The following is a 27,734-nucleotide window of genomic DNA, read 5'->3' as shown; positions in this document are numbered from 1 at the left end:
TCATGGCGAGGTCAAAGATAACCACTTCTCAAGGCCACTCCAAATAGTCCATAGGTATGAATATGGGTGGGAATGGTTGTTTGTCTATATGTGCCCTGTGATTGGCTGGCCACCAGTCCAGGGTGGACCCCGCCTCTCCCTTAAAGACAGCTGGGATAGGCTCCAGCATACTCCCACGGTCCTGGTGAGGATAAGCGGTATAAAGACAACCCAGGTCTCCATTTAGCATTTAGAAATGTCATTCGTCGTTGACAGGATGTTAAAACTAATCAGGCGTCGCCTTGCCTGCGAGACAACGTGCAGGGCTCCGCCTCCCCGTGACTGTAGCTATGGAAACTCGTCGATGGCAACATCCACCAGTCCTCTGCGTGCCCCCCATCCTCCTCATACCTCTGCGAGGTGGCGAGTGTGTGCAGCTGCAAACGACAAATGAGACGCTGCAAGATGGCGATTGTGCGACTGATAGCTTGTTGTGTTCTGTACACCAGCCTCGGTAAGACCTCTTCTCACCCCCCCTCGTTTCTTCCTCGCTCTCTGTCGCGACATATTTGCAACGTTTGCTTTTAATAAGGCAGCGGCAGCCGTTCCCAACATTTACAGGGGCTTGTGCTAAGTTAGCTCGGTGTGTACACCAGGTTGACAAAGAAGGGGACGTGCTGTGTTGCGTTCAAATGCTGTTACACATATGTGATACGGATAGATGACGTGATGTCGTACAACTCTGTGTAACATTGTTAGTGTGCAGGATTCCACTGGTTTGGACTTTTTGCCTCAGCGCAAGACCAGGATGCGGGCATAACGTATGAGTCAATGTTATATATGTACTTAGCGTATATAGAGGGAACGATAAGGCTTATGTAAATGCTTCATGTTGTCATGTCAGCTGGCAGGAGCAGCCGGCAGACTACATCTGCTTTGTGTGCATCACTTTTGTGTGTCCGTGTGTATAAACTGGTTTGGTACGGCTTCGTTCGACACTAATGGCTGCCTTCTTTCGTGGTATTGACTCAGGAGTGTGTACACCACAGCTATCACCACACCAGGTTCCCCACTGCCGAGTGGACAAGCTAAGGAGATCTACTGTGGGGATGATACCCTGATGGTTGTGTTAATAATCATCACTTTTGACCAGAACAAAGGCTCTATCACATTCATTTTGCTATAAAACTTCACGGCATCGAATCTTTCTGATCGATTGCCACATTTTCCAGACTTCTCCCTTCCGTATGTAGTATTTTTATCTGGGATATCATTTCAGCTTTAAACTTTTACCAACTACAGAAACCTCAGCAAAGATCCTCTACATAAAGAGTGTGCTCTGCTGTTTTTAAACACCAACACTAATCAAAGATCCTCTTTATAAAACTATAAAGCTAACCCTAACCCTGTTTTTAATGATCTACTGCAAATATGGTGATCAAAGATCCTCTATATGACAGGAGGGGTCCGCTGTTTCTAAACAGCTTCTGCAGAAACGCCGGTCAGAGATTGTCTATATGACAAGAGTTTTATGCTGTTTTTAAACACCTGCTGCAAAAATGCTAGTCAAAGATCCTCTACATAACAAGAGTGTTTTAAGGAGCTACCACAGACATGCTAGTCAAAGATCCTCTACACAACAAGAGTGAGTTTAAGGATCTACTACAGACATGCTAGTCAAAGATCTGTTCTTTTTAAGCATCTGCTGCATGCTCATCCCATGGTCATACCTCTGTATCATAAACTGCAAAAACGCTAGTCAAAGATCCTATACAGGACAGGAGCCACCTGCTGTTTTTGAGACAGGTGCTGTGAAAATGTTGGTCAAAAATCCTGTATGCTCTAAAGTTTGCAAGTGTTTGCTTAGTTGCCATGTACCGTCAGATTGCGATCATGTTGCATGTTGTTTTAGAAATCCTTCGCCATGAGGTGAGAGGTGATGCTGAGGTGAAGCAATCACAGTGGAGAGTGGGTTGGTGGTGGAGTGGGTGGTGAGGGTGGTGAGAGTGGCGAGGGTGACAAGGGTGGCGAGGGTGGTGAGGGTAGCGAGGGCGGCGGGGGTGACGAGGGTGGCGAGGGTGGCGAGGGCGACGAGGGCGGCGAGGGCGGTGAGGGTGACAAGGGTGGCGAGGGAGGTGAGGGTGACAAGGGTGTCGAGGGTGACAATGGTGGCGAGGGTGACAAGGGTGGCAAGGGTGGCAAGTGTGGTGAGGGTGGCAAGGGTGGCAAGGGTGGCGGGGGCGGCGAGGGTGGCGAGGGTGGCAAGGGTGGTGAGGGTGGCGTGAGGGGTGAGGGGGGCGAGGGTGACGAGGGCGGCGAGGGTGGCGTGGGTGATGAGTGGGGCGAGGGGGGCGAGGGTGGCGTGGGTGACGAGGGTGCCGTGGGTGGCGAGGGTGGCGAGTGTGGCGTGGGTGGCGAGCTACCTCATCATCCCTGCCCACAGCAAGAAGCAAGAAGCTGGCTCTTTGGTCTGATGAATGTCAGGAGGGTGTGTGCCGGGTCTTGCTTGTGCGTCCATATAAATGCTAGATTGCATGAGGAAGCGTTGGACCTTTGACCCGGGAGTGTGAATCAAGACGCTGTCATTTATAGGTTCATTTATCAGGGCTGGGGCAGCGCCTCAAACGCATGCAACTCCCTTTCTACGGGTTTTTATGGCGTCATATTCCCCCCTCCAGTTTAATCCAGTGAATTAGGCAGCTAAATGGATTCATTTGATAAAACGTAGGATGAATATTGTATCACGTCTGTGATTTCCAGTTTGCTTGGTTATGAAGTCATCACCCCTGAAGGTAAAGGGAAGTGTTTATCTTCGGGACAGAATTGGTTAGCATGAGTGTTCAGTCCTGGAGTGTGTTTGGAACGTTATACTCGACTACGGCGCCAAAGCAACACTTCCTGTGTGCTCTCCCTCCAGAACTAAAGACAACATGACAGTTTCATGTACATAGACAGGATCGAATCCCAGCGGTGCCGCTCCGTTCCTCAGCATGTTTGTAGACGGCTTCTTTGGAATGTCTGGGAAAAAGGCTTTTTATAGTTGAGTGTTCATATTTTGGAGCGGAAGAGGATTGGAGAATGTGGCTATTTAAGAGAACATTTCTCTCCGCTTTGTGTGACGAGGCACGAGAAGAACATGAGGATTAAGACAAATGCTGGGATTATTGTCATCATTCCCTCCACCCCCAAATATCGTCTTTGCAATGACCTGCATTGTGCCACACAGGCGCCATTGTTGCATGGATGCTTTTATTCTCAGCCTCCGTTTGAGTTGTACATTGTATTGTTTATTGTCTAGGCCCTTTCTCATGGCCTACATTGTATTATGTTCATAGTGTGACCTGTGACCCCTCGGTCAAATAACTCATTTTACACTCACTCAATGATTAAGGGGGGTGACAAAAAATACTACAATAAGCCATAAGCATGAGAATTGTGTCCAAATATTATGAGAATAAATCTGGAATATTATGGGAAGCATACAAGACCAAACTCGGGTGTCGGCTGCTCAAACAAAGCGGCCTACGAATTGCTGACTCATGGTCCGTGTATTTTTTAAGGAATGAGACTGCCAAATGCAGAGTCTGCAGACGCCGCACCAATGCGCCTGTCAATCTCACGTTCCATCATTCCCTTCCTTTTCAACAAGAACCCCACTTGGGGCAGGATCTCATCCAGAACCCGAGGATGGCACTCCACCCTTTTCCGGGCGAGAACCATGTACCAGGATTTGGAGGTGCTGGTTCTCATCCTAGCCACGGATTGATCCAGCGAGAGTTGAAGATCACAGCCCAAAGACGCCAGAAGAACCACATCATCTGCAAAAAGCAGAGAGCCAATCCCACAGCCACCAAAGCTGTCCATAGAAGCCCTGGTGGATTACAACCCTGACTGGGCTCAACAAGGTCTGACACCAGTCACACAGGGAGTGACCCCCCTGAATTATCCCATGCCCCCAGAGTACTACCTACAGGAATCCTCAAGGAACATGAGGACTTCACAAAGTCCACAAAAGAAATGCGGACTGGTTGGGTAAAGCTCCCATGCACCCTCAAGGGTCCTCAAGGACCCTGTTGAGAGTTGGTCCAACCAGGATCCAACAACCAGGAGCAAAGCCACACGGCTCAACATTGAGTGGATCCTCCTCTCCAGTGTTCCAAGCAGATGTAGCGGTGGTTGTTAGAGGCCCATGGAAGGAAGGTGTGGCTCTAATACGTTGGAGATGTGCAACAGATGTGATGTAATGCGTCTTTGGCAGCATCCAGAGTGTTTCATATGAACAAATGGACTTGAGTGAATGTGTTCTGAGAGAATAACACATTGCTGTGTTGCAATCGGTGTAGGACTGAAAGCACAAATGTCAAGCTTTGTTCTCTTCTGGTGAAAGTGCCTCAGGGGGACAACTTCCTTGGCTTTATAGCGGCTTTATTGCAAACCCATAATGCTAGCAGCGTATGAAGCCGTTAAAGGATAATCCAAATGTCCTCCGCGTTATCGTAAGCTGAGGGATTGTTTGCTTGGACAAGCTCTCTCCGTGTGTCTATCAGAATGTCCAGTCACAGCTGGAGTAAAAATAGCTCCCTGCCCCCCCCCCCGCGTTCAGGGTGGGAAAGTCAGGGAGCGAGACGGAAGCCGAGACCTGGGAGTCACGTCTCATCTGCGCTCGCCGTGGCGCTGATGCGACTTGATGCTCGGGCAGGAGCCGTGTTTTCATGGCTCCCACAGGCCTCGTGCAACAAGACGCCGGGAATTATGTCGTGTGGTCGCCGTGCTCGGCTTTGAATAAAGACATCTGAATTAGTCAGAAAGCTGCAGGGCAAACAGGATGGCTTGTTGTTGTGTTCAAGGCCTTCATTTGTCTAATTTCAGCCTCATCTGGGGGGCCTTTTATTCCACCCCGGGGTGGAGGTGGGGATGATTTCCTCACTCGGCAGGGGGGCTGTTAGTCTTGCGTGTGTGTGCTGTAATTACTGCATTTAGAAGCAACACACACAGATACAATAGACACCAGTGGCTAATGCACACAAGGACACACCCCTTCTCTCCCTGGTCTAACCCCCGCTTCCCGCTCACCCAATTTTCCTTCTCAATATTAAAAAGATGAATAAAAATTGGCATTTCCAAATAACACAGATTGCTTTGAGGAGTTCACTCAAGCAAGGAAGCTAAAAACCTTAAGAGTTACTGTATGCTCCTTGTGCCCGAGGCCAAACAAGAATGATGATTAAATATGCAGCGCATTTAAGCACGGTTAAGTAATTTGCGCTTCTGGTTTGTGGTGCCCACAGTTTGTTTACTGCACACAATTTGCATAAATTAGCTTATCCGACCAGCACCTGCACGAAACCTGGAAGTATGATAAGCGGAATGTTTATATTTTGAGGTGTAAGAAAAAAAAAAGCAGTTGACACAAATCTATTATTTAGCAGCAGTGCTCAGATTAGTCAGAGAGCACTCCTCTCCAAGTGATGACATTGTATTGTTCTATTTTGGAACAATCGCTCAGGACCCCCCCAAACTGTGCGGAGTGTTCTCATGTCATGTTCTAACACGAGGCTTTGTCTGCTCTATGTGGTGTTCTAGTTTTCTTCCTATTAAGTATTAACAGGCAGCACGTTACACTTACTGCAGCTATCCTGCACTCCACAAAGTCTCCTGCTAATAAACCCCAGAGCACGCGCCGACGGTTCATGTACTTTTACCTCAAGTGAGCATGAAACCTGCTGGTTGACTTGGTCATCCGTGTGTCTGCTCTTGAGAGCACCCACACAATCCATTCATTTCTTTTCTACCGTTTAGCCTGCTTAGAGTCCAAACTTTTCCCAGCAAGGGCCGCATATTATGACTTTATTCTAATATTTGTACATTGTAATATTTCTTCTCAGAAAATGTTTTCTCTCCCATGTTTATTGGTGTCTTTGTTAGCTTTCGTGTTTTATTATTAAAATGTGTCGAGGGCTGATTAAAAACAATCGCAGGCTGCACTTTGGACACGCCTGGTCGAGCTGCATCCTATCCCTGCTGCGGGGGGGGGGGGGGGGTGGGGGGGGGGGGGGGTCCACCCTTGACCGGCAAATCACCGGACACATATAGACAAACCGTTGACACGTGCATCAACACCCATGGGCAGCTTAGAGCAGGGGTCCTCGACTGGTCTCGTCTCAGACCCGCGTCTTTAAAGCATGGTTTAAAAGCACAGAGATATTAAAGAAATATATTATATTAAATAAATATTATATTAAATAAATATTACATTATGAATGGTTGTTTGTCTATATGTGCCCTGTTATTGGCTGGCGACCAGTCCAGGGTGTACCTCGTCTCTCGCCCAAAGACAGCTGGGATAGGCTCCAGCACCCCCACGACCCTCGTGAGGAAAAGCGGTAGAAAATGAATGAATGAAATATTACGTTAAAATTTTATTAAAATATTTTAATTAAAATATATTTTTTAAAGTATTATGGGAATAAAGATCGATTTTCATCGTAATATATGCTTTTTCACCAAAAATATACATATATACACTGTTTTACTTCTTTACATTCCTTTCATTTTCAGTATGTAGCTCTCACTGAAAAAAGTTTTGGTGAAAAAAATATATGGTGCACCCCAAAAACATGTCACCTTGAGCCATAGGCCAACTGTGTTCCGTCCCTTTAAGAAGAGTCAAGAGCACCTCTGCTGGCCGCAGCCAAGCATTGCACCCTGCTTGCCCAGATGCTGTGCTGCCAGCCAGGGAAATGATAAAGAGCAGGATGGGGGGGTGATACAGTGCAGCTCTACACAAGGGCAACCTCCAGCCACGGTAATATCCTTTGTCCTGTCTTGTATGGGATCTCTGGGCGGTGGGTTGGGGGGGGGGGGGGGGAGGTTCGCTGTACCTCATAAACAGACAAAATGAATGTACCCTTAAAAGTTCAAAGTCAGCACTCTCTCCCCGGTCTGCGTCTGGTTTGAAAGCGGCGTACTGACTGGACAAAAGCCAAAACAATAACAGCCTGTCACAGCGGCGATATTTACGAACGCCCCCTTGTCGTTATGTTTTTATTACCAGTAATTCTAACATTTAGAGGTTCCCCTTTGGTGACCCGCCGCCAGCCGCGTTATTATCCAATTAGCCGCGATAAAAGGAAGCAAGGGATACGCTGGTGTCGGCTCCAGCCACAAAAAGCGAGATGTTGTGAGGACACGTAGTCCATTTTGTGTTAATCTTCTTAGATAGAAATAGGAAGTGTTTAATAATTCAGAAGCTGTGGCTTTGGCACGCTGCGGGAGCTTCTGTGTTTATGGTGCTAATCCTGTGTTTATAAGGCAAGTTCCCCAGCTGATAATGTCTGCTAATAAAAACGCCATCAGGGTTGTGCGGCATTAAGTGTTTTTTTCCTTTCCACAGGCCGCATCCCATCATCGCTTGCCGTAATCCTCCGAACCACGGACAAGATTGTGTGGGCAAATGAGTTTGAGCGTAAGTTAGCGTAAGCGTAAGTAGCTTTTCTGTTTCCCAATTTGGGAAGTTAAACTCATGCCGTTTTTTCCCACAGCCATCGAACTGACCTGCTTAATAGAATCCATTTCCACCAACAACCCAAGGATTGAGTGGAAAAAGATTCGAAACGGAGTCCCGAGCTATGTGTACTTTCAAAACAAGATAGCAGGTAAAGTTGTGTGCGTGTGTGTGTGTGTGTGGTGGTGGGGGGGGCATAAGTACCAGCTCGGCGGGATGAATGGCGCTGTGAGAAAACTTGGCTTTGGATTCTGTCTTTGACCCCAGAAGTCGTGCTGTGAGTTTCAATCAACAATTGTTAAGTGTTTTATCCCCCCCCCCCCCTTCTCAAAAGGCGACTTGGAGAACAGAGCACAGCTCAGAGAGCCAGCCAACATTCTGATCTTCAACGCCACTCGGTCAGACACCGCCGAGTACCGCTGCGAGGTGGCCGCCATCGATGATCAGAGGGACTTTGATGAGATTCTCATTAGTCTGGCAGTGCGAGGTGTGTGAGCGCAGTGAAGCACTACACGGCAAGCCCACACACACACAGTTGGCGAAATCAAACACATTTGCTGTGTTTGATGGATGACAAAACTTGGGCTCCAGGACTTCTTTGTGCAACAATTCAGGAGTCTCTAGTTCCAAGATCGAAATCAGTTCCTCAGTTGCGGAGCTCAGCTGTCTTCTAAACAATTGGTCTCATCTCCTAACAACACTAGTGCAACCTGATGACAAACTAGCAGCGCTGTCAAGTTTGCTTTGCCCCAAATACTCACATATTCATATTCACGTCTTATACCCAATAACAGGGGTTACTGTTACCCAATAACAGGGGTTACTGTTACCCAATAACAGGGGTTACTGTTACCCAATAACAGGGGTTACTGTTACCCAATAACGGGGGTTACTGTTACCCAATAACGGGGGTTACTGTTACCCAATACCGGGGGTTACTGTTACCCAATACCGGGGGTTACTGTTACCCAATACCGGGAGATACTGTTACCCAATAACAGGGGTTACTGTTACCAAATAACTGGGGTTACTCTTACCCAATAACGGGGGATACTGTTACCCAATAACGGGGGATACTGTTACCCAATAACAGTGGTTACTGTTACCCAATAACGGGGGATACTGTTACCCAATAACGGGGGATACTGTTACCCAATAACAAGGGGATACTGTTACCCAACAAGAGGGGATACTGTTACCCAATAACGGGGGTTACTGTTACCCAATACCGGGGGTTACTGTTACCCAATACCGGGGGTTACTGTTACCCAATACCGGGAGATACTGTTACCCAATAACAGGGGTTACTGTTACCAAATAACTGGGGTTACTCTTACCCAATAACGGGGGATACTGTTACCCAATAACGGGGGATACTGTTACCCAATAACAGTGGTTACTGTTACCCAATAACGGGGGATACTGTTACCCAATAACGGGGGATACTGTTACCCAATAACAAGGGGATACTGTTACCCAACAAGAGGGGATACTGTTACCCAATAACGGGGGTTACTGTTACCCAATAACGGGGGTTACTGTTACCCAATAACAGGTGTTACTGTTACCCAATAAAGGGTGTTACTGTTACCCAATAACGGGGGTTACTGTTACCCAATAACGGGGGATACTGTTACCCAATAACGGGGGTTACTGTTACCCAATAATGGGGGATACTGTTACCCAATAACAGTGGTTACTGTTACCCAATAACAAGGGGTACTGTTACCCAATAACAGAGGATACTGGTACCCAATAACAGTGGTTACTGGTACCCAACAACAAGGGTTACAGTTACCCAATAACAGTGGTTACTGTTACCCAATAAGAGGGGGTACTGTTACTCTTTGACACAAAGCGAAACGGCTTATGGCTGACAATAAGGGAAGATGAATTAAACTGCAAGCAAAAAAGATGTTTGTCCTATGTGTGTGTGCACAGTGAAACCCGTCGTACCACGATGCAGTGTGCCCGAGGCCGTCACGGTGGGAACGACAACAGAGCTCCGATGTCTGGAGAACGAGGGCTTCCCGGCACCCCTATATCGCTGGTTCCACAATAACGAGGAATTACCGCAAGACCCCAAAAACACCCCCAGGTTCACCAACGCGACGTACACCATCAACCCAGACACCGGAAGCCTGGTATGAATTGACACTGGACCGGGGGCTGTCCCAAAACTTGTGTCCATAAGGGGCTCCCACCGAGGAAGCTAAAACAGCTTGTATGACGTATATGGAAACAAGAAATTGACATTTTGTTGACAATGCAGCCATGTGTCACTTCACTGACATCACATTTCTAAAAATGTTTCCTCAGAAATTCCGGAGGGTGAGGAAAGAGGACGCAGGGGAGTACTACTGCCAAGCCAAGAACGATGCAGGGCACGCCCAGTGCCCCTCCCAGTGGATGGAAGTCTGTGAGTGACATGTTTGCGTATGCACTTTGGTGGACAGCATTGGACGTGGCAAGAATCACATCCTATGGATGCTATTCTATTTACTGCATGAAATTGTATCGGAACACATGGAGGTAAAAGTTAAAGGGTTGATGACCTGCTAGTATCCTCGTTGCGGTCGTGTGTAGCCCCTTCCACATTATTCTGAGTGTCCAGCATCCACATAGAATAGAAGATGGAAGTCAAAAAATGGCATTTAATGAAAATGTGTATGTGTGCCCTGCAGATGATGTTGACATCCTTGACATTGTCCTCAAGTCTCTGGGTGCCGTCATCGCCTTCATCTTTGTGACAGCATCTATTTGGCATTGCTTTTCACGTGCCTGCTCCTCCAAAAAAGGCCACGGCGAGAATGAGTGAGTGTTGAACTGCAAATCTCATAGCAAACCGGATTTGCAGTCATCCTGCCATTTAGAATGCGTCTATATTATTTCAGGTTTAGCTGGCCAGCACAGAATGAAGGCGTGGACTACGCCGATGCAGATGAGGTAAACATATAACATGTGTTGAAGGCAAGCTAGGTTCCACTGTGTACTATTTCACAGAGGTGGGAGAAAGTCAGTGCATTCCAAGTCTCAAATTTCCAAGTCTAAAATCGTTGGCTCGAAGTTTTGGAGTCGTAAGCACTATTAAGTGTTTGAAAATGCAAATTAAATTTCTCATGGGAAGCCACGCCCTTGTTGTTTGTTCTTTAACCTGATTGGATGTTAAAAGATGGATTCCATAAGTCGGATTCTGAATGGTGTCTGATCGATCAGTTACAGTAACAGGGTCGAGTATATCCCACCCCTGTTACCCAATAACAGTGGTTACTGGTACCCTATAACAGGGGATACTGGTACCCAATAACAGGGGATACTGGTACCCAATAACAGGGGATACTGGTACCCAATAACAGGGGATACTGGTACCCAATAACAGGGGGTACTGGTACCCAATAACAAGGGTTACTGGTACCCAATAACAAGGGTTACTGGTACCCAATAACAGTGGTTACTGGTACCCAATAATAGGGGATACTGTTACCCAATAACAGGGGGTACTGGTACCCAATAACAGTGGTTACTGTTACCCAATAAGAGGGGGTACTGTTACCCAATAACAGGGGATACTGGTACCCAATAACAGTGGTTACTGGTACCCAATAACAGTGGTTACTGTTACCCAATAAGAGGGGGTACTGTTACCCAATAACGGGGGATACTGTTACCCAATAATGGGGGATACTGTTACCCAATAACAGGGGATGTTGTTACCCAATAATAGGGGATGTTGTTACCCAATAACGTGGGTACTGTTACCTAATAAAAGATGTTAAAATATTTGATAATATTGATAGTATTGCAAATTGTGACTTGAGGTCCACAGCTCTTGTATTTAGTGGCGATGCGTGTGACAAACGTTTCTTTTTATAGGGACATTTTCGCCACAAGTCGTCCTTCATCATCTGACAGCCGAGGGAGAGGAGGAAGTTGCAACAATGGCGCTGTGGGCGGGGTAGCATTTGAGGTGTAACATGGCACACTGTTCTCTGATGCACATCTAGATCAAACCAACCAACTTGCCAAAGTTTCATGTTCATATTGTTTGGGGGCACCACATCACCGTTTTTATAGCTTAGATTAGATTTTATATTGATTCCAAACACGTATGTTAAGTTCTGTTACAAAAACATTTGGCGTCGGCGACTCATGTGTAGATTTTTATTTTCTTATTTCCTGCATCTTTCTACGATACAAAAAAGTCATTGACTTTGAAGCTGTGACGTTTAGCCAACGATGGTGTTGTTTTGCGAAGGACAAGTTCTCTTTTCGAACTTGTTTGGGTTTTTTTTTTACAATGTACATTGACCTTGTTTTACAGAAGGCTCTTGTGTTTGTCCTTGCTCATCTGGAAAACATTGTTCATTTTACTTCCTTCCACAAGCGGAGAGTGGCCAAGCAGTTTTTGTACATACTGTAGTTATACAGGCAATAAATAGCTGACTGAAACAAAGGATGATATCAGATACGTTAGGCACAATTTATCAGCCTTGGGCATAATAACAGTTGATAACATTTATGTACAAGTTACCCCTGGATTGGAATACTATATAATCCCACCATGCTGCAAATTCAATATCTACTATAAGGTGGCAATGTATGACTTTTAGAGTGCAGTTTCTGTGTATAAGTGACCTTCTGTGTGTTACTCTTTGTTGTAGGTATTGGACATATTGTCCACGTTTGCCTCTATGATGTACATAAATGCATACTTTTTTTTTATTTCAATCCATAACACTTCTTGTAAATACGGCAATAAACTGTTTGAAATCATTTTACGGTACAGTGCTACTGTCCAGTGTTGTTCCAGTGTTGAGTCTGACCAGTACTGAACATTGTTTCAAACATTTGTGTTCATAATTTGTGTAAAAACTCAGGAACTGTTGTACAATGCTCACTGTTCATGTTGTTTTTGTTATTATTAAAATACATTTGAACTGTAAATGTGTTTGGAGGTTTGTGTGCCTGTGTGAGTTGCAAGTGATGAGGTGTTGTGTATAAATTACTCTGTTTTTTTGCCATTCACTGGTGAAAAAAAGCAGAGATCTACCATAGAGAGACAATTAAAATCAAGCTGTGGTCCACCTAATAGACCCTCGACCCCGGGACACCCTTGTTCTAAGCTAAAGCTTTGGCTTTAAACGCTTAACGCTTGACCAGCCAGTTTGACTTTAAATGCAGCTTTTCAATATTTTGCAGACTATTTTTTGTCTCTTGCTCCGTTTTTTTTCTGCGTTAGAATGATTTAATATATAACTTCCGGTCAGATAATAATATCCGTCCCGTTCTTCCGAAATGCTTTTACTTTGTAGCGTCTATACTGTACCCGGAAGCAGTAATGCTGACCCAGCTGTCTTACTTCCTGAATATTTGACAACATTCGCGACATTCTCTTATCGAAAACAAACATGTAATAGTACATATTCACATTACCAATGTGATTTCCGAGGCAAAACACATCGATCCGTCGCCGTTGCTAGCTTATTTACCGGAGTCTGGGGTTAAAAAAAAAGAATCTGAATTCTGTCGATGGACATTTTGTTTTTCGTTGAGCAATAGCGTTGCAGTTTTCCGCTTCATTGGCGCGAATGGGCATGGACAGCTAACGTTTTGCATCAAATAAACTCCCATCGTCTGCTGTTCAAATCGCGTGGGGGGGAAATATCAAGCGGTCGGGTGTTAGTGTAGCTGTTTTTCTTGGTCGCATTTAGCAGGAGTGCTGCTGCATTAGTAGTCTGCGAGTAATAAATAGCACCGAGTTTACAACAAAAAAAAAACAAACAAAATGAGCTTCTTCAGTTTTGGCCAAAGTGCTGAAATCGACGTGGTGCTCAACGACGCTGAGACGAGGAAGAAGGCTGAACACAAGACGGAGGACGGCAAGAAAGACAAATATTTCCTCTTCTACGATGGGGAGACTGTCAGCGGGAGGGTGAACGTCACGCTGAAGAGCCCCGGCAAAAGACTGGAGCACCAGGGGATCAAAATTGAGTTTGTAGGACAGATTGGTAAGTGGAATGAATACGTTAAGCAACGCGCTGCATATGAATTGCATCAGTTTGGTGCAAATCTTGTGACCGCGAAAAGATTATGCAATCATATACAGTACATATACATCCGTCTATCTATACAGTAAGGATTCTATTCACGTGCACTGAGGCAGAGGCATTGGTCACATGGTCACGTCACACTTTTTCCTTTGGAAATTCCACATACAGCAGTTCTAAGTAATCCCTGTTCAATAAGACTTGCATAAAGTAAAATAAAACATACTTGTAGTAGTATGCATGCCAGGCTGGTGTACTGGTTCCCAACTGGTTTGGCTGTAGGACCCACCATCACCACTCAGTGGTGGACTATTTGCTACAGAACCCTGACCAACCCATTCAATCAACTGCTAACCACTAGACCACTATGCGGCCCTCAACACAATTTCTTCATATGAAAATGCAAATGCTCCAGATCATATACAGTAAATGCAACAAATCATTTTTAAAGGCAGTTGTTCCTCCCCCCAAAAAAGCACTGTTGTGTTTTCAGAGCTGTATTACGACAGAGGCAACCACCATGAGTTTGTGTCCCTGGTGAAAGACCTGGCAAGGCCTGGCGAGATGACCCAGTCTCAGACGTTTGACTTTGAGTTCACTCATGTGGAAAAACCCTACGAGTCCTACACGGGTCAGAATGTCAAACTCAGGTAAACATTTGAAACCTTCCTTGTACAGTATTTTGCCGATTCAATACGTAAAATCCAGGCGATATTTGTGCAAGTAAACTGAACATGTTGGGTAGTGTATTCCAAATTTTAGCATAGTACATAAAATAAACAATATCATCTGTTCATTTATTTCAAACAACTTGATATAATTTAGACGAGGTCTCAATAATCTACCTTCCACAAATGTATCCATATTTTGATTTGCCATTTGCAGATACTTCCTGCGTGCGACCGTGATCCGAAGACTGAACGACATCAGCAAGGAGTTGGACATCGTGGTGCATACGTTGAGCACTTATCCCGAACTCAACTCCTCCATTAAAATGGAAGTCGGGATTGAGGATTGTCTCCACATTGAATTTGAATACAACAAATCCAAGTAAGAAATGTAATTGTTCTAATCGGTTAAGTGAAAGACGGGTCCTTTTATTGGGGACACCTGCACAATCAAATGAAGGGGTAGTCTGGTAACGACAAGACTGCATAGTCCCGGTCTGTATGACGCAGACACAACAACGAATATTGTTCAATGAATATTTCATAAAACCCTCATATTGGATCTGAAGATGCAGGTGTACCTAATATTGTGGCTAGTAAATGAGTAATCTAAAGCCACTTCTCCTTGATGCTTCCCTCCTCCAACACAGATACCACCTGAAAGACGTCATTGTGGGTAAAATCTACTTCCTGCTTGTGAGGATTAAGATAAAGCACATGGAGATTGACATCATTAAACGAGAAACAACGGGCACGGGGCCCAGCGTGTACCACGAAAATGACACCATCGCCAAGTACGAGATTATGGATGGCGCACCGGTCAGGGGTAAAAGTCCCAACAATCTTTCCATTTTCATCCATGACTATTATTATTACAGCCAGAAGACGCAGGGTTCAAATCAGCGTGTGCAGGTTTTCGGCTAGTCCTGCATACTCCCACATTCCAAAAAGACTAATTGGAGACCCTAAGTTGTTTATGTGGTCGTTTCATTGGCAGGCAACCAGTCCAGGTACCGTATATACCACCACATCCAAAGTCAGCTAGGCCAGGATTATGTCAAAATAAAAATGGCTAAGTGAGCTAAAATACAAACTTGTATTGATATTGACCAGTGTAGTATTCTACATTGGTCACTAGGTGTCAGTAATTGGTGAGGTAAGCACCAGATTGGCTCACTTATTATTCATTCATACCTTTACCTTACCTATGCCTCACTAGGGTCATGGAGGGTTGCTGGAGCCTATCCCAGCTGTCTTTGGCTGAGAGGCAGGGTAGACCGTGAACTGGTGGCCAGCCAATCACAGGGCACATATAGACAAACAACCATTCACACTCACATTCATACCTATGGACAATTTGGTCCCCAATTAACCCAACTTGTATGTGGGAAGAAACTGGACTACCTGGAAAAAAACCCACACACGCATGAACCCAGATCTTCCCGATGTCCTGACTGTGCGGCCAAAATGCTAATCAAAATGTACTATATTGGGTAATGCAAATGTACAGATGACTATAGGGGTGTTATTGCATGCCTGGAAGGCTCTAATGTTAAAAAAACATTTAGTAGCTCCTAAACAGGTTTTCTATCCCATAACTATGAAAATACTCAGCTAATGAAGAAGGAATCCCGCTTTTCAGAAATTCACTGATGACAGTCTGGCCTGGAACCAAGTAACCACCAAAATGAGGGATTACTATGTACATTAACTATGTCAATTGTTTAGGCCTCTTTGACATGCTGGCAATCTTTTTCAGGCGAGTCCATTCCCATCCGGTTGTTTCTGGCCGGCTATGATCTGACTCCCACCATGCGAGACATCAACAAGAAGTTCTCGGTGCGCTACTACCTGAACCTGGTGCTGATAGACGAGGAGGAGAGGCGCTATTTCAAACAGCAGGTGGAATAACCTGTAATAATCTTGTCGTATGGCTTTGAGATACCTTATTGTCATTCGTCCCACTTGGCGCATGTCTGCTTCAGGAACCACGATGAGACAAATCGGACAAACGAGGAAGATGTTTGCCATGTGATAAAATGCTAAAATCAGCGTTTCATTTGCCCAGCTGGGCAAGTGGGTCACAGAACATTTGTTTAATTTTTTTTTTTTTAACTCACGAGTTCCGAATTCATAACGCACATGTGCAACCATCAAGAGAGATCACGCTGACGCATGATGACTCACTCTTTCGCTAATTTAAGTCGTCATCTCGCCAAAATACAATTTGTCTTTTTTAAGCACAAGCATGGCTTGCTGGACCTTCCCAAGATCTAACAATACATCATACGTAAACAGGATATCGGGAATGTCAAACCTTTTCCAAAACGGGTCACATACAGAAAAATGAAAGGATGCAAGGGCCACTTGATATTTGTCTACAACACGTAGACCTGAGAGCCTGCTGGCTTTCAGGTGTTAGATGGGCCACACCAGACCCAACCAAACAAGCCACAGTGGCAGAAAAGGGCATTGGAAGCATAAGAGGAGGAGGAGTAGATGAAGACTTAAGATTGCCTTACAGTGAGTGACGCTTGGTTGCAGATATGAAGTTGGACTTTCATGCTTTCCCTTTCGCTTTCCAGGAGATCACACTGTGGAGGAAAGGAGACGTGGTAAGGAAGAGCATGTCCCACCAGGCCGCCATCGCCTCCCAGCGGTACGAGGGCTCGGCAGCTTCAGAGAGTGCGTTGGAGCAGTGTGCAAAGGAGGACAGCGGGTAGAACCGCCTCCAGGAGACTGGACCATGGTGTAACATCTGGCGAAGCAGCTGTCTGAGGGAGGAATAAAAGGGAGGCTGACCTCCAGCGTGGACTATGAAAAATGGAGCATTCCAAAATGACTTCAGGCTGCTGGTCTCATCCTTCCTTGATAACGCTTTTTTGTTCTTCTTTCTTGAGGGGAATCTGACTAAATCACCTGTGTTCAACCTTGCCGATGTTCAAGCTAATGCCAGTCCGTGTATTCCTATAACGCTTTTGCGGCTTCAACAAGCAACATTCCAGTTGAAACAAACTCATTCCTAACAGCATTGGAAGGTAATGTGAAATGCACCGTGGGGCGGCGGAGGGACGCCCCGAGCGTCTGTAAATATGAGCAGTTTGTGTCACGTGATCTCAGCATTCCAAGCCGCCATGTCAAATTGTTTGTGCTGACCAGTCTTTTGTTTTTGTAGACACTTGTGTGTGTCAAGCAAAGTTATCCCGCCTTTTAAAACATGATTTTGAATATTTTAACCAGAGAAGACTTACAGTAGAAATATCTATATCTTTTGCAAAATGCTTGAATTATTCATTGTCCCCAATTGTCAAATAAATTGATGCCAACTGACAAAAAAGTTGTATTGCAATGTTTCTTTCAAACAGTTGAAATGACTGAACAAATAATATCCATTAAAGTGTGGTCCAAATCGTCACAGCGGTTCTTGGTCCTCCAAACTCAGAACAAAGTCAAATTCATCTGCAAGGGGAAAAAAACAACGTTTGCAACTATATTTTGATATCAAGTTTCCAAATCATAAACTTGTAGCACAAACGGTCATGGTCAAAGATTTTGGGAGCGGACTGTGCTTCATGAACTTTGCCAAGTTAAAGGGGATCGCAGCCACCAGGGGGCGCCACGAAATCAGGAAAATATTCATGTTTAATTCTATGAAAATGTGTCCTTACTATAAACTCAACCATATATTTCCATATATACATATACAGTATGTAGGCTAAGCGTATGGAACTTGCTGATGGAAAGGGGCGGCATATAAAATCTCACCCAGGACCCCCATATGGTGGGGGGGGGGGCTGGCTGTGCCTCCCAGAACTTTTGGCCACGACTGTACACAGCATTAAAGTCAATTACCAGTGGTAAGAGGCTGGACTGACAGTCTGGCCCCCGTGAAGAGCGTCATGTCCTTCAGAGGTCCCCCTTTGGCACGGTGCATCAGGTGGTACTTTTTGAGCTCGGCCAGAGGAAGGAAACGCTTCATCATTCTTTGGTACTGCACGTCAACCTGAGTCAGAAAGGCCGACACGTCATCCAACTTCATAATACTTGCTATGTTTTCTAGTACTTTCCAGTACTTTCCTCTGATTTCTACTATACAGTATACATACTTCATAAATAAAAGGGCTGGATGTTTTTCATCATTTTGTTCTGAATCACAAAAACCAAGTCCCATATTTCATGATTATTAACTGCATGAACAATTTTCTAAAGACACTAAATAATCTTTCTGATTGAGCAGCAGCAGCTTAGAACAAAACTTTATACTTTAAACTTAAAAGGATTAATAAAGTATTCTGTCTGTCTTTCTGTATTTGAAATCATTTCAATGCGGACAATATATTATACAATTATAACCGTTTAATCTAATTTGAATGTTATTTCAAAAAAGAGGCAGCAAGTTGCATCCTTATCTTTAGAATATTCTCCAAGGCAATATATTTTTATGAATCCACGTTTTCAACAGCATTAATTCACAGATGAGGCTTCAATTTTGATGTCCTCAGCAAAATGAAGAGTGAAGGAAAAAAATGTAAACATTTCAGGAGCTTGTTCGATTTTTGAAGGTGATACTTTATCTTGCCTTTCAAGATGAAATGTATCTTTTTGGTCTTTTTGTTTTTTCCCCCATTTATTGTGCATTTTTGGCTGGTGCAACTTGTACTCTGGAGCAACCTCTAGTCCAGAAAATACCACCTTTCAAATGTTTACTGAGTGCTGGCTTGTTGCAGACGTATCTTACCATGCTCCACTTTGGGTTGTCTGGCTTGCTGCCGGCGTCGAAATGAACATCTGTCTTGTCAAACTGAGTGTGGTCCACGTACGATTCCTTGACTATCTGGAGAAAGCAATGATGTTCGATGTGAGGCTCAATAACAGGTTTGGCCTCACCAGGAGACTCTGTGCTCTTACTTTCATGATTCCTGCTATGCCAGGCTCTTTGCAGTTGCTGTGATAAAAGAAAGCCAACTGTCCTGCTTTCATCTGACGCATGAAGTTGCGTGCCTGACCATAAAGAAGGAAGAAAAAAATGGTTTTACAAAAAAAAAAAAAAAAGAGAGAGCTTTTTTGCAGTATTATACAAGAGCGGAGATAATCTCTTGATCACAAAAGTCTGTTTTTGGTTGCCTGACAGTACCTGATAGTTGCGGACGCCGTCCCAGCAGCCGGTCTGATCCGGCAAAGCCTTCAGATCCTCAATCCCAAACTGCAGGAAGAATACAAACACACCAGAGATCTGCAGCAGCAGTGTGACGGGTTACTCTATATGTCGTAGTGTACCTTGACGTCAATGCCATTCTCAAAGCGACTCTCAGGTTCAGACTTCATGAGCCAGTGACAGGGCTGCTCAGCGACTTTCTCACTGGAAGACCCCGCAGAAGTCTTTCTCTTGCGGCCGACTGTCGTCTTGGGAGGAGAGTCTTCAACATTTTCAGCATCCTCACCTGTGGTATTGCGGGCCGTACCCGTCACTTTTAAGCATAGCAAACAAAATGGAGTTGGAGTGATGGAGTGATTCAATCCCTTACCGGAATTGACTGTTCTTTTACGCCCTCTGGCTTTTTTCTTTGGAGGCATCACCTTTCTAGAAAAGAAACAGAGAATGGTGTAGTAATGGTGTATTTGGGAGTGCTTGGGAGCACAGCGGAGTGAGTGTGCCTGAGCCGTGGGTGGAAGAAATTCAAACAGACCATTTTGGAAGTCCAATAAAATACATCTGCAATAGGTGCAGATTCTGGAAGATCTAGAAAGCTTTCTGTGCTGGTTAACGTGTCTAGCTGCTCTATAGGAGTCCACAACTCAATACGAAGAGATGGAAATGAGCATAATCCCCTTTAACACCCAAGTTTTGATTGGCCGCATACATTACCTGCATACTTCATAAACAATGAAGCATACCAGCTTTAATAGCAATACTGCTGTTACTTTTGCCAAAACATGAGGATACGCAGTAGAAAATGAATGAATGAATGATTACGAAATTCGCCGTGGTGGATGGTACGCCCTAAAGCGCCAAGATTAGTTGTGCATATGTTACGACCGCAATACCGTGTGACTTCTTTACAACTAAGACAAATACTATTTACGTCTGGTGTACAACAGTACGCATGATGTGCATCGTTCCCGCGTGGATCTGCATTGTCAACACCGCCTCCCGAATCAGTGAAGTGGTCGTGGCATCTTTTGGTGCCGCTTACTTCCCCGGCTTTTTCAATTCCTGTATTTGCAAAGGACCCCCAAGATGTTGAACTCCAAAGAAGCTCATTGCCGAAAAGAAGCTGCAGCTTCAGTACGAGGACTACTTGCTGAAGATCCGGAGAGAATGCCAAAAGAGTCGGCCAAAGAAGAGAGAGTAGAAAGATGAAACTTGCTGCTGTGGCTCTGGGGGCTGCGGCTGCTTGAACTTTTGAACTAAGTTCAGACACTCGATCTGGAAGTTGTGCCAGGAGCTCTCCGGGATGGTAAGCATGTGTCCTTCCAGGAGACAGGCGAAGTCATGCACTATCCTGCTGTGCCCAGAGAGAGCGGGGGTTTGGCGCACAGCTTCCGCTTTGGAGAATATCTAAAGCAGAGAAACGACAAAACCACGTAGAGAATGTCAGAAGGCTTTCAGCAATCTGTCAGACTTTCATCAACTTTTAGCCACAAAAAAGGATGCAACCCAGAAACCAAATTAGACTTGATATTCTCACCCCCATATATTCTTCCCGGACTAGCTGCAACACTTGACGGTACGGCAAATATAGCGGCTCGATATGATGCATAAGACAAAGGCCTGGATTTTCTTTAGCTTACCATCCTCCTCCTCCTCTTCCAGCAAACGGGTACCACTTCGCCACCAGTCGATGACAAGTCGTCATCTTCCTCCTCACTTGCCATTGCCAACCTTGGAAGAGAAAACTGAAAAATGAAGAAAACAGTGAAAATTAAATGCAACCACAAATTGAATGTAGGTAAGATTTCTATTTGTCCAACACTAGTGGCAGAACATTTGAATCACACCTTCTTACATGAGCAATGGGGGGTTGCGTTCAAAGACACCACGTTACTTCAGGTAGATTTACTTGTTTCCAGTGTATTTTCAGCAATACTTAAACGTGGCAAATTGCTAACTGTTTATTTACGCACATACGCACGCATTATAAAGCCGTTTTGTGGATTTTTGGAGGGTCCCGAATCGCATGCTTGCAATGAGAATGTCGTTCCCAGGATGGATGGCCTAGAGACATGTGTGAGTTGGAGATGCATACAGTATATGGTGTTGGAATTGTACTGCTGTTCAGTTATAAGAGTGTCAGACTCGGTGTGACAGTGTGAGGGTTGAGGGTGCATGTGTGTGTTTCCCACCGTGGAAAACTCCATCTGCCGTCACAACAGAGAGAGGCATGCATGCTGTGGTGCGCAAGAAGCGTTAATGACACAACAACAGTGATTCACGAAATAAATGAGTTACCGGGCTATTTTTGACAGCCATGCTAATAACATTTGAAGGGAAAGTGTATCACAGTTAATTGGCTTCAAACACGACTGTGACAAAATAGGATTACATCTTTATAAATGGAATATTTGTGTAGCGTAGAATGGGTAGATACGTTTTAGTAGATTATTAGAGCCCTCTAGACATGTAGCAGTAGCTGCTGACCGGCGGATTTTGAAGAGTTCACCATAAAGCCAATAAAATCATAAAAAATAACTAATAAAAGTATTTGAAAAAGGCACAGCCGCAGCTTCAAAAATCCTTGGGGGAACCCTGTTACCGTAATACTACTGACACAATAGTAAAATACTACATATCATTCACAGAATCTTATATTTGTATTTTATTTCATTTAGCCATTTTAAATTAGGAAAATAAAATTACTTACCACTAAATGATTTATTAATTAATGAACTTTATACTAACCTCCTCATTGGGTTGGGTGTTCCCCCGAACTATGTGTTGGATGAGGAACGTCCAGGTGTCCATTATTTCTTCATCCCTCACACTTCTGTCTGCTGGCCTTGACCTACTTTTTTCTCTCTTGAGGATCTTCCCCACCCTGGTGCGCATGTTTTCGTAGTGCTTCTTGCACTGGGCATCTACAGCATGAAAAGGAAGATGCTATTAAATATAATAGGATAACATCATGACTTTAGACAAGTACAAGGTCTTGAATAATGCACCGACAAGAACAGAAATAAAGCGTTAAATGGCATAAATTCATTCAAAATATGTCAGGAATTTGTTGAGGAAAAGGGTAACTAGGGAAGTATACAAAAACGCATACATACCAGTAGCAGGAGGGTCCTGTTCTTCCCCAGCTATTGCCCATAATTGGGTCTTTGCAGTCACATTAAGCCAATCCTTCTGCCTCTTGTCGAACAGCTGAGGGTGCTGCTTAACGAATCCGGCCAGCTTCTTGCTTCCCTCCTCAGTCCATTTGTAGTCCGGTATATCTTTCTTGCTGACTCTGATCCTTTTTTTCTGTTGTCTGTGGGGATCTTTATGTGTTGGGACATCATCGCTTGTGGATGGGGATAGGGGAGGAATATAGCTCTCTGCAACTTCCCACTCTGCTTCTGTCTCGATTTCTTGGCTGGGCTCTTCTTTAAGTTCAGGCACTTCTGGCCTTGCTCTCCTCGACATCTTATAGCAGTATTGTTCGCTGACGACTTAGGAAATGGCCGTACTATGCACACATTTACGCGTTGCGGAGTGCTCCGGCGTCGCTGATTGGTACGCCAACGATGCGTGAAGTATGCGTTCCCAATGAATGTCGAGCTCGTGTGGCGCGCATAGTGTCTGTGCCGTGCGCAAACTGTGGGGGAGCTCATCGTGTCATAACTACGCAACCAATACGTGACAACACACAAGGCACGCTTTGATACACACCGCCCGTATCGTTTGTGAAAGTTCAAGCTAGTGCTAGCGCGCAGGTGAAAATTCGTACAAGTGTCAAGGTGGCTTTGCCAATAAGCTTACCAGATTTGAGATGCTGCGGTCCGTCAACGAGGAAGGAAACACCGAAGAAGACTGTGGTTGAACTCCAAACAAGCAACCATTACCAACAGGACCGCGCAAATGACGTCAGTAGACTGTGAGTTCGATTTAGTCACCAGCGCCTCCCTTCGTTAAACTCGCAGTGCACACTCAGTTGCTCCACCCGTTGCAGCTAATACTACTCATACATCCAACAGCCCCAAGGCAGCGACTGGACATACTTTTGAGTAGGAAAACATGGCGGCGGCCTGTCTGTCGAGAGTCACCAGGCTGAAGAATAACATCTGTAAAAGCCACCGTTTATTCTTCAGCAGAAGTACACAGAGACGAGGAATAGCTTCATGTGTCGACCGTAAGTACTCTTAGGAGGAACACAAAGGTGAACACGACAGGCGATACAAGTCATGAAAACAGCGACACACACCAAATTACTGTAGTGTCTTGTGACTCCTTTTGCACATCGGCACACTAACCAAGCACCTCTTTACTGTCAAAAAGACCCCAACACAGACTATATTTAAATAAACTGCCATGACTGTAAGACGGGCCGCAGTCATTGGGCAGAGAGCCGCACACCCCTCACTAACACCGCCTCTTTTTTCGCTCCTCGCGCAAGTCATGTGACGTGTCAGGGAAACTAGGGTTCTCGGTACTGTAGTTTTTGCTACTGCTAGCAAGTTGCATGACCAGTATTGCCGTAACCGATTGCTTTTTATTACTACATGTTCCATGTGGCCCTGAGTTTGTAAACAATAAAAAAGTAGAAAAACATCAATAATCTTTCCATTCCAAAAATTCTAGAATGAATTGGATACTGATACTACTCTTGGTGTCACTATTTTAGTTCAATTTAGTACCATTTTAGTTACTTGCTTTACAAGTTACAAATGATCCCTAAATTGCAGTTAATTGTCATGCACTTGTGCAACAGCTTCTCACGGACTCACAGATGAACAGAAAGAGTTCCAAAAGGTAGCCTTTGACTTTGCAGCCAATGAGATGGCTCCACACATGGCCGAGTGGGACCAGAAGGTAAGCTCCATGACACAAACCACCTTAGAGGATATCAATATAATCACACATGCACCATATTGAATAATAAACCATATAGAATAATGGCTGTTAAGTGTGTTATGAGTGTGTGTGTGTGCTTCAGGAAGTCTTTCCAGTAGAGACGATGCGGCGGGCAGCCCAATTGGGCTTCGGCGGCATCTATGTTCAGCCTGATGTGGGGGGATCAGGCCTGTCTCGGCTTGACACGTCGGTCATCTTTGAGGCCTTGTCCACCGGATGCGTCAGCACCACAGCGTACATCAGTATTCACAAGTATGAAAATGTTACACACACACAAGTCTTAATTATGTCTTAAATGGCTTATTTTGTCTGAGTATGTTTACTATAGCGGGTAATGGAGTGTAAAGGTGACTATAGGGGTGTTATTTCATGTCAAGAGGGCTCTAATAATGTTAAAATCCGTATTTAGAAGTTCGTAAACAGGTTTTCTATGCTCTACGAAAATATTAAATGTATAAATAAGAAATAAACGATTGATTACTCTCCCTTTTACTATAAAAATATAACATTTTTCTTATTAATGTAGTATATATTATTGTATTATATTATTCAATATTTTTTTATATTGTATAATACAATTAAAATTGTTTTTTTCACATTTTTTTCAAATACATTTTTTTAATTTTAGAATTTTAGTCTAGAATTATCCATACCTTTCCTCCAAACTGTTAATGAACTAATTTTGTGTATTTCTGATGATTGCAATTTTCAGCATGTGTGCCTGGATGATTGACACCTTCGGCAACGCTGAGCAGAGACAGAGGTTCTGTCCTGAACTTTGTTCAATGGAGAAGTTTGCTTCTTACTGTCTCACCGAACCCGGTCAGTGTCTTGAACTACTCTACTTCCTGCAAATATTCCCTGGAACATATTTCCTGATGATGCCATGTTGATGTCAGGCAGTGGAAGTGATGCTGCGTCCCTCCTGACCAGTGCACAGCGCAAAGGTGACCATTACATCCTGAATGGTTCAAAGGTACTTGCACACTGCACTGCAGTTAAAAGAACAGAAACACGTTGAATGGGGATCTGTCATCATGGCAGGCCTTCATCAGTGGAGGAGGAGACACGGACGTTTATGTTGTGATGTGCCGCACAGGCGGCACAGGTCCTAAAGGCATCTCCTGTCTGGTGGTGGAGAAGGGAACACCGGGCCTCAGTTTTGGCAAAAAGGAAAAAAAGGTGAAACCGTTTGAAGGACTTTGATGCAATTATGTTGCACCGCTACAGGTGACCACTAGGTGTCAGGATAAAGTCACACTCGTTGAAGTTGACGTTGAGCATCTTTCTCAGGTGGGCTGGAACTCCCAGCCAACCAGGGCGGTTATATTGGAGGACTGTGCTGTTCCTGTGAGCAATCGGCTCGGCGAGGAGGGGCAAGGCTTCATCATCGCCATGAAAGGCCTGAATGGAGGCAGGATTAATATCGGTGAGACAAATCTATCGTATCTATTCTGTTAAAAGCATTCTGTTAAAAGTCAGTAAATCTAGTTATTGAAATAGAGCCACACTTCCAGAAAAAACAGTGATATTACAACTATATTCTCATAAGACATCATATTCTTATTAGTTTCTCATGATTGACAGCATTTGTTTGTAAAATTTAAATTTATTCTTGCAAATTACAACACATTTTCCTTAAATTATGGCATCATTCATAACAAAATAAGAATAATTTGCTCACGTTTTGTCTGATAATTGATAACATTGGTCTTGTAATATATCAGCTTTATTCTTTCATTCAAATTAAATTAGTGTTATTCCTAGAATTTTATTTTCCTAATTTACAGCGTTTTTTCTAATAATTCTTGTAATACTTAAACGTTATTGTCATAAAATTCTGACTATTTATTATTATAGTTGAGTCCTTTTATTATATTACTTCATCTGCATAATGTTGTAATATAAATATTACAACTTCTAATTATATTCTTCTGAAATTATAGTATTTCATCTTTATTCTCATATGATAATTCTTCTAATAATTGGAAATAATTATTTACTTATTATAAAATCTTGGGGTTTTAAGTGAATACTGTAAGTAAAATTAAAAAAGCAGTCAATATTTTGCAAAATTAGATCTATAAGCTGAAATATATGAAAAAAGTGGTACTATGTGAACAAAATACTATAAGAAAAGTGTAATACTAATATTATAAAAATGATAGTATTTATTATACAATTATTTTTGCAATATTTCAACTAACTCATAAAACTCTTCTCATAGTATTTTGTCCACATAGTATCACATTTTTTGATATTCATTCATTCATTCATTTTCTACCGCTTATCCTCACAAGGGTTATTATATAATATATTTTCATATATTGCAGCCAATTGAATGAAACCTTGCATGTTTTCCCAAAACAGCATCCTGTTCCCTGGGTGCCGCCCATGCGTCCATCCAGCTCGCCCGGGATCACCTGTTGGTGCGGAAGCAGTTTGGTGAGACGCTGTCCAACAACCAGGTCAGGCAGGCAGGCCCGATGCTGCGTGTAATCCTCCCCGTCATTAAAACAGTCTGTGTGCTGTGTGTAGTTTCTACAGTTCAAACTAGCAGAAATGGCCACCAGATTGGTGGCGTCCCGTCTTTTGGTACGGGAAGCTGCGGTGGCGCTTCAGGAGGCCCGGCCTGACGCAGTGGCGCTGTGCTCCATGGCCAAGCTCTTTGCTACCGATGAGTGCTTCAATGTGAGTCATCAGTAAACATGGTGTCTTTTAACCTTTTGGTTTGCGTAGTTGGACTCGGCCCTCGTTTAGTTAGCCTCGTTGTTTTGCTCAGATCTGCAACCAGGCTCTCCAGATGCACGGCGGCTATGGCTACCTCAAAGACTACGCCGTGCAGCAGTTTCTGCGCGACATCCGTGTTCATCAGATCTTAGAAGGTCAGTGGCCCGTCCCTCAGTGACCCCTCGCGTGTGATGTCACTCTTCATTTCCTCCTCATTCTTGGCTTCAGGAACAAACGAGGTGATGAGGATGATCATTTCACGCAGTCTCCTGACAGAATCTTGACAAGTCCTTCCTGCTTCTTGATCAAAGGTGACCGTCACGTTTGTCTTGTGCTGCTGCTGCTGCTCCTCAGGCCAAGTCCTGTTTTGCATCACAGGACTGGACGCATATTGGTGACCTGAGGTGGCCTTCCACTTACGGTTATGCTGTTACTGTATTTTACCCCATGACATATTTTTAGTGTGTAACACTCCAAATAAAATCTCCTTTTTCATTCAGAGACGCTGTTGATTCCGTTTTAACTCATTTTGCTATCTGAAAACATGACATCGCAGGTACGGAAACTGGAGTTTAGAACATTCACAAAATGCTCCTCCTGCCGTACTAAAAAATGTAATGAAAATGCTGCTCTAAATTTTGTCAACACCACCATTGTGTGGGTAATAAATATGATCCGTGATGCGATAATAATAAAACACTTTTATTGGAAAAAACTGCCAAGTCAAAAACTGTATTTAAAATGCTACATTTATA

At 44.1% G+C, this 27,734-nt stretch overlaps 4 protein-coding genes across 8 annotated transcripts; 3 read left to right on the top strand and 1 right to left on the bottom strand.

Moving 5' to 3' along the window:
• The first annotated feature begins 338 nt into the window (after window positions 1-338).
• jam3a (junctional adhesion molecule 3a) lies at window positions 339-12,427 on the top strand. The gene is made up of 9 exons (XM_058079810.2): window positions 339-493; window positions 7,373-7,444; window positions 7,521-7,634; window positions 7,818-7,970; window positions 9,425-9,627; window positions 9,803-9,902; window positions 10,168-10,297; window positions 10,378-10,429; window positions 11,357-12,427. Exons 1-9 carry the CDS (start codon window positions 430-432, stop codon window positions 11,390-11,392), a joined length of 924 nt encoding a protein of 307 aa, XP_057935793.2. The 5' UTR covers window positions 339-429; the 3' UTR covers window positions 11,393-12,427.
• A 382-nt stretch (window positions 12,428-12,809) lies between these two features.
• vps26b (VPS26, retromer complex component B) lies at window positions 12,810-17,549 on the top strand. The gene is made up of 6 exons (XM_058079802.2): window positions 12,810-13,491; window positions 14,024-14,180; window positions 14,416-14,580; window positions 14,849-15,024; window positions 15,958-16,100; window positions 16,784-17,549. Exons 1-6 carry the CDS (start codon window positions 13,269-13,271, stop codon window positions 16,919-16,921), a joined length of 1,002 nt encoding a protein of 333 aa, XP_057935785.1. The 5' UTR covers window positions 12,810-13,268; the 3' UTR covers window positions 16,922-17,549.
• On the bottom strand, window positions 17,537-23,325 carry thyn1 (thymocyte nuclear protein 1). 4 transcript variants are annotated; one of them, XM_058079806.2, is made up of 10 exons: window positions 22,467-23,141; window positions 22,099-22,274; window positions 20,991-21,095; window positions 19,724-20,757; window positions 19,476-19,639; window positions 19,333-19,401; window positions 19,107-19,199; window positions 18,937-19,032; window positions 18,051-18,201; window positions 17,537-17,657 (listed from the first exon to the last, which is right to left on the bottom strand). In XM_058079806.2, the coding sequence occupies exons 4-10, from the start codon at window positions 19,770-19,772 to the stop codon at window positions 17,611-17,613; spliced, it is 669 nt and encodes a 222-aa protein (XP_057935789.2). In that variant the 5' UTR covers window positions 19,773-20,757; window positions 20,991-21,095; window positions 22,099-22,274; window positions 22,467-23,141; the 3' UTR covers window positions 17,537-17,610. The 4 variants fall into 4 exon arrangements, with proteins under 4 accessions (XP_057935789.2, XP_057935791.2, XP_057935792.2 ...); XM_058079808.2 differs by having other exon boundaries at window positions 20,991-21,081; XM_058079809.2 differs by lacking the exons at window positions 20,991-21,095; window positions 22,099-22,274; window positions 22,467-23,141 and adding an exon at window positions 23,158-23,325 and having other exon boundaries at window positions 19,724-19,779.
• acad8 (acyl-CoA dehydrogenase family, member 8) lies at window positions 23,035-27,478 on the top strand. Of its 2 annotated transcripts, XM_058079801.2 has the most exons (12): window positions 23,035-23,272; window positions 23,373-23,527; window positions 24,107-24,207; window positions 24,332-24,501; window positions 24,962-25,071; window positions 25,149-25,225; window positions 25,294-25,431; window positions 25,543-25,678; window positions 26,620-26,717; window positions 26,788-26,940; window positions 27,032-27,134; window positions 27,208-27,478. In XM_058079801.2, the coding sequence occupies exons 2-12, from the start codon at window positions 23,413-23,415 to the stop codon at window positions 27,261-27,263; spliced, it is 1,257 nt and encodes a 418-aa protein (XP_057935784.2). In that variant the 5' UTR covers window positions 23,035-23,272; window positions 23,373-23,412; the 3' UTR covers window positions 27,264-27,478. The 2 variants fall into 2 exon arrangements, with proteins under 2 accessions (XP_057935784.2, XP_078648994.1); XM_078792868.1 differs by having other exon boundaries at window positions 23,035-23,527.
• Window positions 27,479-27,734: the final 256 nt, after the last annotated feature.

Source organism: Doryrhamphus excisus, linkage group LG8, assembly GCF_037039965.1.
Source record: "Doryrhamphus excisus strain RoL-2023G ecotype Guam linkage group LG8, RoL_Dexc_Guam_v1.1, whole genome shotgun sequence".
Classification (NCBI taxonomy): Eukaryota; Metazoa; Chordata; class Actinopteri; order Syngnathiformes; family Syngnathidae; genus Doryrhamphus; species Doryrhamphus excisus.
Note: the sequence above shows the minus strand (reverse complement) of the source record. Positions and strands in the feature narration are given on the sequence as shown.

What these genes read in the sequence shown, in the direction of transcription:
- jam3a (XM_058079810.2), top strand. Translation starts at nt 430, where the DNA reads ATGAGACGCTGCAAGATGGCGATTGTGCGACTGATAGCTTGTTGTGTT. An exon ending in CTTTCAAAACAAGATAGCAG is followed by an intron (nt 7,635 to 7,817) that starts GTAAAGTTGTGT and finishes CCTTCTCAAAAG; the next exon opens with GCGACTTGGAGAACAGAGCA. An exon ending in ACCCAGACACCGGAAGCCTG is followed by an intron (nt 9,628 to 9,802) that starts GTATGAATTGAC and finishes ATGTTTCCTCAG; the next exon opens with AAATTCCGGAGGGTGAGGAA.
- acad8 (XM_058079801.2), top strand. Translation starts at nt 23,413, where the DNA reads ATGGCGGCGGCCTGTCTGTCGAGAGTCACCAGGCTGAAGAATAACATC. An exon ending in TGGAGGCAGGATTAATATCG is followed by an intron (nt 25,679 to 26,619) that starts GTGAGACAAATC and finishes TTCCCAAAACAG; the next exon opens with CATCCTGTTCCCTGGGTGCC. An exon ending in AGACGCTGTCCAACAACCAG is followed by an intron (nt 26,718 to 26,787) that starts GTCAGGCAGGCA and finishes TGCTGTGTGTAG; the next exon opens with TTTCTACAGTTCAAACTAGC.
- vps26b (XM_058079802.2), top strand. Translation starts at nt 13,269, where the DNA reads ATGAGCTTCTTCAGTTTTGGCCAAAGTGCTGAAATCGACGTGGTGCTC. An exon ending in TGAGTTTGTAGGACAGATTG is followed by an intron (nt 13,492 to 14,023) that starts GTAAGTGGAATG and finishes TTGTGTTTTCAG; the next exon opens with AGCTGTATTACGACAGAGGC. An exon ending in TTTGAATACAACAAATCCAA is followed by an intron (nt 14,581 to 14,848) that starts GTAAGAAATGTA and finishes CCTCCAACACAG; the next exon opens with ATACCACCTGAAAGACGTCA.
- thyn1 (XM_058079804.2), bottom strand. Translation starts at nt 22,821, where the DNA reads ATGTCGAGGAGAGCAAGGCCAGAAGTGCCTGAACTTAAAGAAGAGCCC. An exon ending in ACAGGACCCTCCTGCTACTG is followed by an intron (nt 22,275 to 22,466) that starts GTATGTATGCGT and finishes TTCATGCTGTAG; the next exon opens with ATGCCCAGTGCAAGAAGCAC. An exon ending in GGAAGAGGAGGAGGAGGATG is followed by an intron (nt 20,758 to 20,990) that starts GTAAGCTAAAGA and finishes TCTCTGCTTTAG; the next exon opens with ATATTCTCCAAAGCGGAAGC.